The sequence below is a fragment of the Manis pentadactyla genome, chromosome 6 (assembly GCF_030020395.1).
Source record: "Manis pentadactyla isolate mManPen7 chromosome 6, mManPen7.hap1, whole genome shotgun sequence".
In the NCBI taxonomy this organism is placed as follows: Eukaryota; Metazoa; Chordata; class Mammalia; order Pholidota; family Manidae; genus Manis; species Manis pentadactyla.
Genome location: NC_080024.1, coordinates 405,323 through 422,498, shown reverse-complemented (window position 1 = coordinate 422,498; position 17,176 = coordinate 405,323). Strand labels below are relative to the sequence as shown.

Here is a 17,176-nt window from a genome sequence, read left to right as displayed (position 1 = left end):
GACGAGTCCTGACATGGGGAAAGTCACGTGAGGTGAGATGTGCGTCACAGAGCTGTCAGGAACACGGAGCATGAACCCCTCCCCTTGTGTGGAGACTTACTCACCCAGTCTCGGGTGTGGCCATTTGATGGAGACCTTGAGGAGCCTGGAAATCTTGTTTCAGAAGAACAGTGCATGGCCAGGGATACACACCGACTGTTAGCAGGTGCAGCCGGCAAAAGGCAGCCTTGCTTTGGTTTCAAAGCACAAGTAGATGTGCAGAGAGGAAGGCTGGAGGAGGGGCTCACAGGCCACGGCCTCTGAGTGGCGGGGTCCTGGGCAGGCTTTGTTTCCTCTTTGTGCTTCCACAGTGGACAACAGGCTGCTTGTCAGGTAAACACCTTAGGGAATATTAGTCATAAAAGCTTGAAACAGTGTTACGCCAGTTTAGGAGACAGATTTACTTAAGCCCTATTCCCGGAGCGGGACTTTTTACTGTTATGCTAAGAGTGAAAACCAGAAAAAAATTTCTGTCTCTGTGTTGGCATGAGTACAACTATATTAAAAGAAAGGCACACACAGGCACAGACACTTGATGGGGACGTTTGGCCGCGGCGCCCCAGGACGCGCAGGCAGCAGGCCTTCTGGGTTTTGCACCCACCGCACCACGGCCTCTCCTTTTCCCAGGCTGCCACAGACGGGCATGTTTTATGTACAGCCTTGCTCTTCTCTGCAGAGGCACATCGTGACTGTCCCTCATGCAGCTACACAGTTTCATATTTACAGTTTTTATTTCTGCACAGTGGTGCCTTTTGTGGACAGTTTATTCTGTCAGTGCTTCCAGAAGCTGCGCCTGTACCTCAGATGTTAGAGTTATGTGCCCCACAATTTTTTAATTGTGTCTTTTAAGTGAAAACATTCTTTAACTCTTCTGTGTTTCCTGTTTAGGAATTCCTTGGTAAATCAACTGAAATTAGAAGAATTAGTGTTCGTTTCTTTAACAGAACTCAATTTTATGAGTAGTTCTTAAATAGTATGAGTCGTCTAAAAATTGCATTTGACTTCAATTCTCTGATACTGTCTTTTTAAAGCCACAGGAGAATATTAAATAGAATAAGAAAAGCCAGTATGATAAACAAACAGATGAGCCTTAGGGACTTGAGCTCAGTTTTGTTTGTGAAAGGTTAGCCACTGCGCCTCCGACGTGCATTTGCTGGTCACCCTCTTCCTGTACAGAAAGGAACTCGGACCCTATGTTATATGTTGGTCTAACCACCCGCCTAATGTGTGTGTGAGTGGCATGGAGTTTTCCAGAAGCATGACTGTCTCCATGGCTGAGATGTGATGTCACCAGTAGAGAGGCCTACTTGGTATTCCTGTGTGGGACTGTGAGTGGGGACATGGTGCAGGGCACCTGCGGGGCACTGGTTGTCCCAGCCGCTGCCCCACCAGCTCTTGCTCCTGCTCAGAGCCTCTCCTCGCCCCCACTCGGGCTGCTCCCGTGTGTTCAGAACACCGTGGACCCACACCTCGTATTGGGAAGAGCACTGTAGGCAGGCCCTCAGCCAGATTGCTGGTGTGGCTCACCCCTTGGCCGCAGCCGACTGGCAGCACCAAGGGCCACAGACCCTGAACCCCTGCCGGCGCATTGCTTTAGGGCCTCGTCAGCTGGCGGGATGGCTCAGGGAAACACTGGGCACCCAACACGTTCTCGGGTGACGTGGGCGCCAAGGAGCTGTGGCCCATGTGTGGCTCCATGTCAGGGATGGACGTTTTCTTACTGGAGACATTTCATGCCTCAAAAGAATAAAATGAAATTAAAGAAGTTATACACCCATGGCCCTGGGTCCCTTGGAAATCCTCCAGCTCTCAAAGGGAAAAGAAAGCCCAGCCTAGGGCCCTTGTGTGCGGCTGCAGCAGGTGCAGGGGGAGCTCGTTAGGGCTAGGCTAGCGTGGCGACTCTGGCAGTGATCTGTAGTTCCATGTGCTCCTTTTTCTCTTTCTCCTTTGACCCCAGAGCATCTCATTCCCCGAGGGCATGAGGACTTCTGCGTCCCCATCTCCAGTGGATGCCTCCTGTTTGGTCCCCACCACCCCGCCGGCCCCTCCAGGCCTGCCTGGCTTCCAGGGCAGCAGCGGGTCCATGAGTGAGCTCCAGGCGCCAGACGATAGGAGGTCAGCTGCTGAGAGGAGCGGCGGGGCAGCAGCCCGAGGCCCTGACACCTGCCGGGCCCCACCCCCCAGGCCCCCTGCGCTGCAGCCCTGTCAAGGTGTCGGGTTTTGTCATGTCGTGAGGAGTTGCAGCCCCTTAGGCCTGAGTGCTGGGGGTGCTGGCAGAAATGACCGTGGTGGGGGTGCATTGCCCGCATGCTCGTCCCCCTCCAACGTGGAGCACCTGTGTGGTGGGCAGGGCGGGGGGGTCCCCGCTTTCACATTGACAACCACCCGGCTGCAGGTTTCTGAGGAGTTCATAGACGATGACCCGGCGGACATCTCCTTCTTTGCCGGAGGCGCTGAAGCCTTTTCCCTCCCGTACTGCAGGCCGGCCCCACAGGCACCTGCGTGTGCTTCCCCGGGGCCCCCCGCCTCCGGCCTGGGCAGGTGTGCCTCTGAGGTGGGCCACCCGCACAGAGAGCAGGGCTTCGAGTTTGAGGAGGAGAGTGGCTTTGGTAGCAGCGTGCGCCCCTCAGACACCTCAGAGCTGTTCGAGGTGAAGGCGCAGGCCAGCCTGGCGCAGAGCCTGCTGAGCGCCTCGGAGGCCGGCTCCCTCTGCCACGTGCCGCTGCTCGGCGGCCTGTCTGCGCACACACCCAGCTCGGCCAGCCAGTCCGAGGCCAGTTCCATGGCCAACTTCCCGGCCTGTTCGGTCCGCTCCGAGTCCAGCTCGGCCTTCCAGTTCTCCGACATCATCGACCAGTTAGAGCAGCTCAGCTGCCCGCCCACGACGGCCGAGGACTCCAGCAGCCCAGACACAGATTCCTGGGGCTCCGAGGCCGAGGCCCCCCTAGACATCAGGCTTTTCTTCAGCAACCCTTTTACACAGACAAGAGGGGAGAGAGTCATTTTCGATTTGCAGAATAATGTAAAGAATTTGACTCCAGGAGAGTGGATAGATAAAAACCCATCCTGACCGTGCCCAGCTCCCTTCCAGGGTGGCCTGGCCCCCTGCCGAGTGCAGGGGGGGCTCAAGCTGTTAGCTTTAGACATAGAAAGTGATTTTGTGCTCGTGGCTAGATTTTTCTCAATGATTCCCTGATTAATTACCCTGTTTTGAATGTTAAAGAACCAAACTTCCACAGAATGAATTTAGAGCCGTGCGTCAGCTTTAAAGGAGGTGAGTTGTTCCTGCTGGCATCCGGGGCCTCGTCGCCAGTCTTGCAGCTGTATTCCCTTGGCTCGCGCCTCAGTCCATCTAGAACCAGGGCCGTACGTCACGGATGTTACCTTTCTGAATTGTGTCGATCTTGGATAGAAGCTGTTTTATGCCCGTCCCCACTTTTTAAGATGAGGCTGCCTGTGATTAATTAGATGGAGTCCCTACTTTGTCCAGCCACTCCATGGAATCTCCAGTAAGCCCCACAGAACCCAGATCCTGGGAAGGCAGTGGTGGCAGCCCCTGTGCTGTGGTCCCCAGCTGCACGTGATGTAGCAGGGTCCCTGGGACTGCCCTGGTGTCCCAGCACCAAAAGCATCACCCCCTTAGGGAGTGTAGACCTGGAATAGTTCTGTGTTTGGATAGTGGTCTTGGAGAGGTGTTGGCTTAAAATGCACTGTGAGCGTGAGCTGCTGCCTTCCACCCAGCTTTCCTGGGTCCGGTGCAGGAAGAGCAGAGCGGGAGCTCCGGCCCACTCGGGAGGGGTGCTGCAGCGCGTCCCAGAGCCTCTTCCCCAGGCTGTTCACAGAAAAGGATGAATGTCGGGTGTGAACGGACACTCACTCTTTAGGAACGTTTCCTTTAGGTGAGGGGGGGCTTCAGCCATTTCTGATGGGCGGCATCAAGGAAGTCGTCAGTGCTGAGGCAGCAGGAAAGGGGGTGTCAGCAGATGGGAGTGGGGTGGGGGCTGGTGCCCAGGGCACAGGCTGGACAGGAACCCCACTGCTGTGCAGCCCAGCACAGAAGCGCCATGCCCATGCAGGCCCTGGGCCGACAGGCCGTGATTGTCAGGTGAGCCCACGGATTGCGTCTTGTCTGGGGGTTTCTGTGGCTTGTCCGTTCTGACCCTACCTAGCAGAGCAGCGCCCTGCTTAAGAGCTCAGTTTCTTTCCTAAGCGCCTCCTGTCTTCGTCCTGCTGAGCCCACCTGAGCTGGTGTCCTGTGTGCACACAGGTGGCGGGTCTCTGGGGGCCGCAGGGGCCTCTTGCAGGGACTTCTCTCTCATTAGTCGAGTAACAGCAGGGGTTTTGGCCAAAGGTGCTGAGTAGTCTTCCATTTTTGGAGCTGCCTAAACCACACCAGGTCTGGCCATCACCCTGGTCTGCAGGACGCACGCTGGCCCCTGAAGCGGCGGTGTGGATCTGATGGCTGGTGTGGTAGAGTAGTATTTCGAGACTTTCTGGTCTCCCTTTAGGCACTTACACAACAAGCCTCGGGGCTGGGGGGGAAGCCTGGGTGGGTTACCTACAAATATACCTGTGTGCCAGCCAGCCTGTGGCAGCCGTGTCTCCGTCAGTCAGTGCCTGGTGCCTGCGGTAGCCACTGCCGACAGCACGGACCCTTTCTGCCTGGGGAGCCCCCCGTGTGCGGCAGCAGGTCCCACAGGGTCAAGCTGACCCTGCAGCCGGGCCGCCCTGTCCGCTCCTCCTGCCTTGGAGGTCCTGAGTGAACTCATTGTCGTCAGACCGCTTCTAGCACCCTTCCCAAGGAAGGGTTGTTTTCTTTCTTCGGTGAGACTCCGTTTTCTGGAGATGGATTTTTAGCTTTTTATTTTTAAAGTTTTCAGGGCATACAAAAATGGAAAGAGGAATACAGCAAATGCCCCGTCGGTGCCTCCAGTACGAGACCTCGCTCATGCCACACCCTGTCCTTCATGTTTTAAAGTGGGTCCCTTACTTGCAACCCCTCAATTCCTGCACAAATCTGAAACACAAGGGTGCTCCGGCCTCTGCCCTGCTCACACCCGGCCCATCCCGGGAGCCCCACGTGCCGCTCCAGATCCAGTCCGGCACCCCAGGCGCCCTACAGACAACACTGGTGTGCTGGTATCCTCACACTCAGGCTTAGTTTTTTGGCAAGATCTAGGAAAATTTTGAAGAGCACTTTTCCGAAGTGCTCACAGTATTTTAAAGTTTACAGCTCTTCCTTTATAATGAAGTCATTTATCGAAGTCAGTCATGCCTCACCCCCTTTTGAGGGGCTGTAACTCCCACCCCAAGGGAATCCTTCAGCAACCAAGGGAAAGGGCTTGAAGGACCTCATTTCCTCCCATATATGGTGTCTGTCTGCTGTCTCGGGCAGCTGGAACAGCTACATTATGTGCTTCATCTTTGTAAGAGATGGTTCATCGCAAACTCTAAAATGTCCATAACAACTCAGACCAAGGGCACCGCGCCCTGAGCCTTGTTGGGCCTGCCTTCTGTGTGTTCATGGCTGTTGGTCATGATCACCTTTCCAGGGAGCCCTAGTGCTACACAGTGACACCGCCGTGGCAGGGCGCCCCATGTACCTGGGTTCCAGGGCAGATGTCCATGTTTGAGGGAAGCCTGTCGCCTGGTACCGGTGCGTCTCGCATCAGGAGCTGGTGGTCCGGGTGGGTGCCTGGCAGAGGTCGGCCGTTTTCCCCTTTCTATCTGTTCTCTGCTTTGCCAGCTCTGTGGCCTTGCTCAGCAGGAGGGGCTTGCCGCCAGCCGTGAGAGCTGGGCATGTGGGTGAGCTGGCTGGCAGCAGGTCCCTGGCAGGTCGTGCCTTTTGTCCCCATGAAGCCCACCTCTAGTAAAATACTCTGCTTTAGGTAGAATATTTATTTTTACTAGTTATCAAGTCTATTTTTGTATCTGAGTTCCCAGAGTCCGGTATGCTATGTCAGCCAGTATATGCTTATTTAAAGCCTCCCCACAGGACAGCTTCATTGGTACGACTGTGCTGAAATAGGTGATGGTGTGCCCTGGGCCATTTTTGAATTCTTAGGCATGGATGTGTGTCTTTCTTATATTACAAAGGAATTCTCCAGTTATAGGATTAAGTTCCCCTTTTTCAGTAAAAATACATTTTTAAAATAGTAGTGATGATAGAGCGATGAACTGTGAAAATACCACACCAAAAAAAAAAAAGTTGAATAGGAAAAACTTTAAACAGACTGGTTAATTCACCCCCATCACCATCACTTTGTGAAGCCCTTTCCATTGCTGGTGTATAGGTACATTCTGATCTCCGTGCAGACCCCTCCACCGTCCGCTGCCCTGAAGGGGTGGCCGGGCATCACTCGCGGTGTGGTCATGACCTCACGGGCACAGCCCGTGAACCCTGCCCATGAGTTATGTGTTCATGTGACATTCAGTGCCAGTTCCTATGTCTTCAAGGTACCAAGGCCTCCTGGTTCATGGGACATCAACAAAGAAATCCGTCTCTAGAACAGTTACTCACAGACAGAAATGTTACATCCTCTCGGGCTCCTGAGGTCGGAGTCTTCCCTTCTCTGCTCGAGGTTGTGTGCTGCCCATGTTTGCTTCGGCTCTTGTCCTGAAAGAGGGGCCATGGCCAGGGTGTGGGGGGCCACTTGGGGCTCTCCATGCAGCGCCTGGGCCTGATGTGTCCTTGGTGCTGAGGCCTGCGTGGGGGTGTCTCTACACCCCAGGAAATGATGAGAAAAGGGACTAGCCTCGCTTTATGCATTTGAACCTGTTCGTTCTCTGAAGAGACACCAATGTTGCCTGGTTTGTGGTACTTTAAATTTGTTTTCCATTGAAATTGCCATTTATGAATTTGTGGATATATACTAATTCAGAATTTTTTAATTGTTCATTCAATAAACTAAGGAAACATTTACTATGAATTTTTTAATGGGCTTTTTAGCTTTCTTTCCCTCTATTTGCTTACAGTTCTGCTTCACATGAACAAAGATCATTCTGAGCGTTAGGCAGCCCCCACCCGCAAGCTCCGTGTGTCCCCCGACCCACACAGCTGCAGGCACTGCGACGCTTGGCCGGTGCACGCAGGGTGCAACCGGGGAGGCCCTGCTGTGTGGCGGCCTTGCTCTTTGCTCAGCCTGGCGCAGCCCGTGGGGTGCACAGAGGCGGGCGTGGGCAAGCCTGTCCTGGCTGCGCAGCCCTCGGGCTTGCCTCTGCAGGGCACACCTGCTGTTGGCTGCTGAACTCTAAAAATGAGAGCAGTACCGCCATCCCCTCACCAGACCCGCCCGTAAAATCCCTGGCCCAGGAGCGTGGTGGCCGCTCAGATTGTCAGTGTTTACTTCAGTTCTGAACTTGGGTTTCCACTCGGCCAGCACAGCTCTCTGCTACCTCCGCGCAGTGTGCGCGCCGCTCCAGCCCGTGCGGGTGGTGGGAGTGCTCGGGCAGCCGACCTTGAGGAGCAGGGTCCTGCCTCCGCCCCTGGGGGTGGTTGCTGGTCTTCGGGTTTCAGGGCCTCTGGCACCCAGTGTCTGTCAGTGTCCGTCTGCTCGGCCGCAGCCAGGGAAGGGGGCCGAGGTGGAAGGCTTAGGAAAGCGCCTGGGTGACACAGTCTCCCCGAACCCTGCAGGGGGCGGCTGCCTCTGTGCCCTGCTGCTCCTGCCCCGCGCCCCTGCTCAGGGACGGAGCAACAAGCCTGTGTGCCTCCACGAGGCACCGCCGTGATGAATGCCCACTTAGGGGACTGCTCAGAAGCATCTCTCTATCAGGTCTGTAGGTCGACCAGTGAGGAAGGTACACTGGCCTTTTCTCTTCAAGTGTGTCGGTTCAGATTACGTCTGTCTCCTGATGAACATCCCTTAGAGACTTCTGGTTCACTCGCATTGTTTAAGGAACTCTGCGTTCATTGCAATAGTTCAGAAGATCCACAAGTCACAGCTTCTCAAAAGTCTTAGACACAATGTTCAGTGTGTTGGAACAGAGACGCAGGCGCCTGGTGGGGTGCGTGCCCCGAGGAGGCATGCGCTGCAGGCATCGGCCCGGACCAGCGGCCCCAGGTGTGCCTGTGTCATAGGTTAGGACGCCTACTTTTCTTAGGAAAAAACAAGTCTTGTTTATGTAGAACAAACCAAAAGAAAACACTCTGAAAATGCTCCTGGGAATGCTGAATGTGTCTGTCAGCCTCTGAACTTTGGGAGCCGCAGTCCCATTCACATCCACTCGTGGCCCCTGTGCTCGAAGCCCCGTGGGGTCCCCACAGCCGTAGGAGAGCGTGCCCGCACCTCTGATCCCCGTCTGTCGCCTGGTAGATGGAGACACAGGAACACAGTACAACATGAACTGATAATTGGACCCCTCAGTTTTAGCCACTTTTCTACCTCCGACTTGTGGTTTTGAGCCAGATTTTTTTGTAAAAATGACTCATCATAGTCCAAAAGTGCAGCCAGAAATAGTTTTCTGCTAACTCATTATTCTTACGTACCTGGATTCTTTGCACAATTCAGTGTAATACTTTCCTTACAGGATTCTTTCAGTAGTCATTGTTCGAGCCAAACGGAGCTGCTAGCTTCTGGCTCTACACCTCCTGCTGTCACCTGTCTTTGAACTTCCCAAACTGGAGCTGATTCTTCCTCCACTATTAAGCAAAAATTGTTTAAGATTGTTTATTACAGAATTTTGAAGAAGAGCATTTAAAGGTACGGAATAGAAGTAAGCTTAACTTTTCCTCTGTATATGGTGTTTATCTTTTATCACCGAGTTAGGGGAGCAGAGTGAAGATAAGCACGAAAATGTAATGCTGAGCTTCCTAAAATGAGGTTCAAAAATTGTGAGAAGAGTATTCAGAAAGTTTTGGAAATAGAAAATGCCAAAAAATCACCTGCCAGAGTTGCTCACTGCTGACAGTTTGATGTGAGAGTTTAAAACTCTAAGTACTTTTAAGGGGTGTTTTGGCCCCTTCCCATGAGTCACGAGTGATCCCAATGGCATCTGCAGCAGTGACCCCTTTCCAGAAGGCCTTCTATTGCCTTTGCCCAGACCCAGCAGAGCAATCAGTACATGTGGCGGCTGCAGACTTAGGGGAAATATTTCTTAAAACAATGACCTGCAAGCTGAAAGGACTCCTTGGCCCAGGGGCTGCAGGGTGGGTGTAGTGTCGGCAGGCGTGGAAACAACATTTGTCTCGTCCATCGGTGCTCCGGGAAGACCAGGTGCATTGTCAACGAGCAGTCGTATTTTCAAAGGAATCTTGAAATGGTGAGTACAGTAGGCTGTAAACAGGTGTGCTGCCGTCCAGGCTTTGCTGTTCCCCTCACAGGGCACGATCCTTAAGGGCCCCCTGGTTTTCAGAGTGGGCAGCGAGCACCGGCTTCAGCTGAAAGTCACCGACTGCTTTAGCCCCTGGCAAGAGACTCAGCCCGTCGTCCTCTGAAGCTGGGAAGCCAGGCACTGACTTCTCCTCTCCAGCTATGAAGGCCCCAGGCGGCGGCGGCTTCCAAGGAGGCTGTTTCGTCTACACTGGAAGTCTGGTGTTAGTGCGCGACCTGCCTGAACGATCTCAGGTCTCCTGGGTAACTTGCTGCAGCTTCCCCATCGGCACCCGCTGCCTCACCTGCACTTGGATGTTAGGGAGACGCCTTCTTGCCTTGAACCTCGTGAACTAAACCTCTGCTGGCCTCTAGCTTTCCTTCTGCGGGTTCCTCACCTCTCTCAGCCTCCACAGAGTCGAAGAGAGTCAGGGTTAGGCTTTGGCTTAAGGGGATGTGGCTGGTGGGATCTTCTGTCCAGACCACTTACACTTTCTCCACATCACCAGTGAGACTGCTTCACTTCCCTGGTACTTGTGTCACTCGAGGAACACTTTTAATTTCCTTCAGGACTTTTCCTTTGCTTCACAACCTGGCTGGTGCAGGAGGCCAAGCTTTCAGCCCCTCTTGGCTTCCAGTCGCTCCTAGGTTTTGATTTAAAGTGAGAGATGTGTGGCTTTCCTTTTCCTGGAGCACTTGGAGGCCATCGTAGGGTGAGAATTGGTCTGAGGAGAGGAAGAGATGGGAACGTCGGCCAGCAGAGGCGTCAGGACACTCACATTCGTGGGTAAAGTTCACTGTCTTACATGGGTGTGGTTTGTGGTTCCCAGAAGTTACACTAGTGACATCAAAGATCACTGGTCCTGGGTCACCAGAACAAATACAATGAAAAGGTTTGAAATGAGAGAATTACTGAAATGTGACACAGACACAAAGTGAGCAAATGCTGTTGGGAAAATGGCACCAGTAGACCTGCTGGATGCATGGCTGCCGCAAACCTTCAAATTGTCAAAAGCACATCTGTGAACTGCCGCCAAACAAGGTCTGTGGGTTCTTCTGGACTTGACGTGATGGGAGCCAGAGGCTGCTCCGCACAGACTATGCTACGGCCACTCCAGCTTTACCTGCTTTGTCTTGCGGGATCTGTGTTAGTTACATGGTTTGAGGTGGTTGTGACTCACGGTGCTTTGCTGTAGCCGATTTAATAAAAAATATTTAATGGCAAGTGGCGGTACTTTCTACCCAGTAAGTCATGAGTTTATGAGTTTTGTGCAATGACATCTACGCAACAATGTCAGTTGGTGACTGGAGCTGCCCAGAGCTAAGGGTCTGTTCCACACGCACAGGGAGCCTGCCCTGGGGTTCCTCTCCTCCCAGAGTTGGCGGCTACAGAGCTGTTCGCCGGGAGTCCACCAGCCCACTGGACGGTGCAGACCAGCCCAGCCGTGGTGGGGCTCATCGCAGATGACCCCATCTCCGAGTCTCCCCTTTGCTGTCTGAGGATGAAGTCCGGTTCTGCAGCCACTGTGGTCGGCTGTCCACACTGACCCACCACAGGAGTGCTCGTCTTGGAGGGAGACGCCATGCGGGGCACTGGAGATGCGAGTATAAAACTGCCCTATTTTCGTGACCGACAGGTGTGACTCACCTTGGCTCACACACCTTAAACGATACCAGGGTGAAGAATAAATAGATAGGTTACTAGTAACTTCTAGACTTTTTTCTGAATTTTCAGTGTGTGAAGGTTTCTCACATGCAGCCCGCAGCTCGTTAGGGACAAGGAGGGTTCTGGAGCGCCGATCCAAAGAGCTGGCTTCTGGAAACCCTCTGCGCCAGGCCCGTAGCCGCAGCCCCCACCTGGTCCCCACAGAGGCTGTGAAGTCCGTGTTCAGCCTGGGGTGAGTGGGGGGGGACTGAGGAGCGCTGTGCTATTTAAGGTTGCTTAGCAATTTTAAATGTGTAATAAAAGTAAATCCTAATAAACTGTTGTTAATAATTTCCTATTGCAACTGTCTGGACTTTCTAATGTCCCTGAATGTTCCCTCACGTCTTGGATCTGTCTGGTTGTGAGCGGTTCTTCCGTCTGAGCACTGATGGCTCACAGCCAGAAACCCCAGTTTGCAGTCTCCCCAGGCTCCAGGTTTTCATTGTGAAAACCAGGGCCCCCCCTGTCCAGCCGCAGGCACATGTGGGTGCTGACCAGCTCCGCTGCCCCACCAGCTGCCAGAGGTGTGCGTGGGGGCCACACAGCTCTACTCTAACCTGCCTACATGTTTTAGACTAAATAAACCATTTTGGTTTCATAAATTGGTCACTGTAGGCATCTGAAGTCTGCCGTTGTATAAGACAGTCTTGCTTTGAAGCCAGTCATGGGGGAGGGAGGAGGCCCTTGGGCTCTGCTGGGTGCCTTCTATTCCAGCATTTTGTGAGTTGGTTCAGTCATAGTTAGAAATAATGGTTCTTTGGGTGTTAAAACACTATCTTAAATAGCTTTTAAAGAGTAGTTAAATTTCTCCTATAAATGCTTTAAAGATATCTTTAAAAATTTGACACTTCAAGTTACCCATAGAAAAACATTAGAAATACCCTTTGAGAATTAAAAAGAAAAGAAAATTTCTTTATTACAAAGCATATGATGGAATGTGCCTCGCCATCAGCCTCCTTGGAACTAGTCCAGAAGTTTCTATCTAGTCAAAAGCAAACATTATTTTAAGAAGGAGAAGAAATTTAAGTATGACTTACTTTTGTAGTATCATTCTAAAAAAACAAAATAAAATCCTTGTTAATGAAAAATCCCAGGAAGCAGAAAACTGACAAATTGGATAATATCCAGTTTTCTTTAATGAACGATGAATGAGTTTGGCCTTCAAATAGACACTTTTTTAGCATCAATTTGACATTTTACGACTGGCTCTTGTTTTATACCCACAGGAAGTACCCCTCCCTGACCGTGCTCCCCGCTTTACAGGCTCTGTGCCCTGTCACGGTTACATTCCCAAGAGCAGTGAGAAGCCCCTAGAAACCAGAGCCCTGGGGTCCCGAGCCTCCGTGGTGGGCCTCTGTGAAGCGGGATTGACCAGCCACCTTGTCTCTCATCTTGTCACATGAGAATTGCACCTGGTTTACTCGTTCCCCAGAAAGGGCCTGGAGGCAGCGCGGAACACGCGCTCCAACGCACGGTAGGCATGTACCTGGCCGGCATGGCAGCCTTTCCCGTTCCTCTGCCCCCACCCTGCTCAGTTCCAGGCCTTTCCATGGAGAGTCCTCAGCCTTGCCCCTCTGCCTGGAGCGGCCCGCCGTGCCCAGCTGAGCAGGGCTTGTCCCCACTCCGGAGCCCTGCCCACAGCAACACCGGCAGAGCCAGGATGGACGCAGAGGAGCTGACGCCCGAGGTGGGTGCGCCCAGGCACAGGACTGCAGTGGGCCTGCGTTTGCAGACTTCTTCCCAAGGGTGGGGTGGCCGGCCTTGTGAGCAGAAGGGCTGATGGCGCCCCCGGCCCGACCTCGTCCTGATGCCAGTCGCCATCTGGGGCCCTTTGGTACAGTTGCTTGTTAAGGTAACAGGTCCTGGCACCCACGGTTTCCCAGTGCTGGGGCCCCAGGAGTCCTGCTCGTTGGGCACTCACCCTGTCAGTCAAGTGACCAGGAAGTGGGAGGACTCCAGGGACCCCGTCTTGTCGGGAGTCAGAGGAGGCATTCGGGCTGGTGGGGGTGCCCCAGGGTGGAGGGTCGTGCCAGGGCCCGTGGGTCTACAGGCTCTCCCTGAAGGCCCCTGCTCACTGTCAGGGAGCTTGAGCTCCAGGCAATGGCACCTGTGGCCTGGCTGTCACCTGCAGCCAGGGCCTCACGTTGCAGACAAGGTGGTGGGGGTGAGGTGGCTTCAGGGGTGGGCACACCAAAAGGACAAAGGGCTCAGGAACCCGAGGTTTGGGGAAGAGAGTGATTGAAACAATGGGCTGTGACTGTGTTGGGCCAGGGGGCCACGGGGAGGGAAGAGGCAGAGCCTCTGCCCTGCAAGCGGTGGTAGTCCGTGTGGGGAGCTGCTGTCATGAGCACCTTAGCATCCCCTTGGTGCTAAGTGGCTGCAGAGGGCATATCTGTCCCTGCCGCCCATGCATCTCCTCTGCACTTGCGGTGCAGGGGGCCCCTCCAAGGCCAAGGACAGGCAGCGTGCACCCCTTGTGCAGCGGGAGCAGCCCCTGAACCACCAGGCAGGCTGGCGTGTGGGGCAGCTGGGCGAGGGCGTGGCTCCCAAAGCTGGACCCCTGCTCCATGTGCAAGGCTCTGCAGCCGCCCCCACGCCTCAGGATGTGGTCTTGGCCTGCATGCGCGTTGGCCAGCTGGCGGGGCCCTTGGGCCCCCCGGACACTGTTTGGCAGAAGGACATTTGGCTTGGAGACTCTCTTATTAGAAAACCTAATTGTTTAGCCCTCTTTGGTGCAAAAACAAAAATGGCTTGGAGGATGCCACAGTATAGTAATCAAGACAATTTGGTACTGGCACAAGAACAGAGCCACAGACCAGTGGAACAGAATAGAGACCCGAGACATTAACCCAGACATATATGGTCAATTAATATATGATAAAGGAGCCATGGACATACAATGGGGAAAGGACAGTCTCTTCAACAGGTGGTGCTGGCAAAACTGGACAGCTACATGTAAGAAAATGAAACTGGATTATTGTCTAACCCCATACACAAAAGTAAATTCGAAATGGATCAAAGACCTGAATGTAAGTCATGAAACCATAAAACTCCTAGAAAAAAACATAGGCAAAAATCTCTTGGACATAAACATGAGTGACCTCTTCATGAACATATCTCCCCGGGCAAGGGAAACAAAAGCAAAAATGAACAAGTGGGACTATATCAAACTGAAAAGCTTCTGTACAGCAAAAGACACCACCAATAGAACAAAAATGTACCCTACAGTATGGGAGAATATATTCTTAAATGACAGATCTGATAAAGGGTTGACATCCAAAATATATGAAGAGCTCACGCACCTCAACAAACAAAAAGCAAATAAGGCAATTTAAAAATGGACAGAGGATCTAAACACTTCTCCAAAGAAGAAATTCAGATGGCCAACAGGCACATGAAAAGATGCTCCACATCGCTTGTCATCAGAGAAATGCAAATTAAAACCACAATGAGGTATCACCTCACACAAGTAAGGATGGCCACCATCCAAAAGACAAACAACAAATTTTGGCAAGGTTTTGGTGAAAGGGGAACCCTCCTACACTGCTGGTGAGAATGTAAACTAGTTCAACCATTGTGGAGATCAGTATGGAGGTTCCTCAAAAAGCTCAAAATAGACTTACCATTTGACCCAGGAATTCCACTTCTAGGAATTTACCCCAAGAATGCAGCAGCCCAGTTTGAAACAGACAGATGCACCCCTATGTTTATCGCAGCACTATTTACAATAGCCAAGAAATAGAAGCAACCTAAGTGTCCATCAGTAGATGAATGGATAAAGAAGAGGTGGTACATATACACAATGAAATACTATTCAGCCATAAGAAAACAAATCATACCATTTGCAACAACATGGATGGAGCTAGAGGGTATTATGCTCAGTGAAAGAAGCCAGGCGGAGGAAGACAAGTATCAAATGATTTCACTCATCTGTGGAGTATAAGAACAAAGGAAAACTGAAGGAACAAAACAGCAGCAGACTCACAGAACCCAAGAATGGACTACCAGGTACCAAAGGGAAAGCGACTGGGGAGGATGGGTGGGAAGGGAGTGATAAGGGGGGGAAGAAGAAAGGGGGTATTATTAGCATGTATAGTGTTGTGGGGTGAGGGGTACGGGGAAGGCTGTACAACACAGAGAAGACAGGTGGTGATTCTACAGCATCTTGCTACGCTGATGGACAGTGACTGTAGTGGGGTGTGAAGGGGGGAGCCTGGTAAACATAATGTTCTTTGTGTAATTGTAGATTAATGATAGCAAAAAATATATATATATGCACACCACAGAATTCACCCTTTCAACACATGCGACTCAATGACTTCTAGCACATTCACAAAGTCGGGCAGCCATCACCTCTATCTGCTCCAGAATTCTCATCCCTCCCTAAAGAAACCCCCTCCCTGTTGGCTCCCCGGCCCCCAGTCCCTGGCAGCTACTAACCGACTTTCTGTCTCTTGGATTTCCCTATTCTGAACACTTCCTATACATGGAATCTTCCATCACATGGCCTTTGTGTCTGACTTCTGTCAGGGTCAGGGGTCAGGGCGAGGTCAGGGCTTTCGAGGTCCCTCTGTGTCAAGCCTGTCAGTGCCCATCCTCTGTGCAGAGCAGCACCATGCTCAGAGGGCCACCTGGTGTCCACCCACTTGTCTGCCAGTGGACACTTGGGCTGTTCCCCCTTTGGTGGCTGCGCACAGGGCCTCTGAGCATTTGCATGCAAGTCCCCATGTGGACCCCTGGCTGTATACCTAGGGGCGGCATTGCTGGGCCACACAGAGACCCTGTATAGCATTTTGAGGAACTGTCAAAGTTTTCCAGAGCGACTGCACCGTTTCCCATCCCAGCAGGAGCGTATGAGGGCTCTGTCTTCTCTACTTCATGTCTTTTGAGTCTAGCCACCTGGCGTACGTCATGGCCGTTCCTGTAGCTGTAATGTGTTTCCCTGATGGCGAACGGAAGCCTCTGTCCGTGCATTTGTGGCCCATCCGTGTGCCTCCTTTGGAGCAATGCCTCTTCCAAGCTTTGCCCACCTTTTTGATTGTCTGTCCTTTCACTGTTTTGAGATTCTTCCTCTACTTGGATACCAGACCTTTACCAGAATAGACTTGCAAATGGGCTGTCCCGTTCAGTGGGCTGCACCTTCCACTTGGTTGGTGTTTTTGTTGCTTTTGATGAAGTCCGACTGACCTGCTCATTCTTTGGTTGCCGTGTGTAAGGCGTCACAGCGAAGAGACTACTGCCTAACCCCAGGCATGAAGACTTACTCTCATGTTTTCTTCTGGAAGTTTTGTGTCCTGGCTCTCATTTAGATGCATGTGCTGTGAGGTGGGTCACCTCATTCTCTGCTGTGTGGACACGCCCCCCACTACCTGTTAAATTGTTTGTGCACCCTTGTCAGGCTACCACAGGCTTGTGTGCGTGGGTTTACTTCTGAACTCTCAGCTTTGTCCTGCAGGCCTGTGTATCTCCTGGGTCGCTTGCTTTCCACCACTCAGTGCTGCCAACATGAGAAACATCAGCTGCAAGGGGATGTTTCCTGACTCAACAAATATACAGGTACTTGCACATGGGCATGAGAGTCACGTCTCTGCGTCAGCCTCGTTAGAAGAGGACGTGGGCCCATGTATGGATGCCATGCAGCCGGTCTACCCTCCCGGGGGCTCCGACAGGACAGCACCATCCCCTCCCTGAGAGGCTGGCAGGGCTCTTGCATCGCATCTCTGAGGTGGTGGCCCCAGGGGACTGCCCGTAAAGGGGAACAAAGGAGAGCAGACACAGAGAGCGGAGGGGTGGCTGCCCCCCGTCTCCAAGATGGACAGCCTTGGGGACCCCCACTGCCAGCATGGAGCAGGCTCTGTATTCATATGCGGCTGTGATTGCTGTTTTTAGTCAAAATCCCTTAAGTCCTGTCTTCTGACCCAGGGTTCCTAGTCCCCCTAAGCCATATATGCATATCAGTCAGAGACAGAAACCACCCTGCTTAAGTGAGCAGAGGAATTTAAGGGCAGGGCTTGTTAACTGGGTAGGAAGTTAATAAGGAGGTGCCAAAGGGAGAGAGGGGCGGGGGCCCCAGAAGGTGGGCAGGGCCTGGACAGGCACTGGAGATGGGCTGGGGGGTGCAGGC

At 52.7% G+C, this 17,176-nt stretch overlaps 1 protein-coding gene across 1 annotated transcript in view; it reads left to right on the top strand.

The window, feature by feature from the left end:
* FARP2 (FERM, ARH/RhoGEF and pleckstrin domain protein 2) overlaps positions 1 to 17,176 on the top strand; it is an 82,468-nt gene that overhangs the window by 58,259 nt on the left and 7,033 nt on the right. Inside the window, 8 exon segments of the mRNA XM_057504361.1 lie at positions 1,997 to 3,104; positions 9,439 to 9,611; positions 9,723 to 9,780; positions 10,725 to 10,859; positions 11,107 to 11,245; positions 12,485 to 12,526; positions 12,637 to 12,743; positions 13,488 to 13,717. Of these exon segments, the coding sequence (XP_057360344.1) occupies positions 1,997 to 3,104; positions 9,439 to 9,611; positions 9,723 to 9,780; positions 10,725 to 10,859; positions 11,107 to 11,245; positions 12,485 to 12,526; positions 12,637 to 12,743; positions 13,488 to 13,717 (1,992 nt within the window).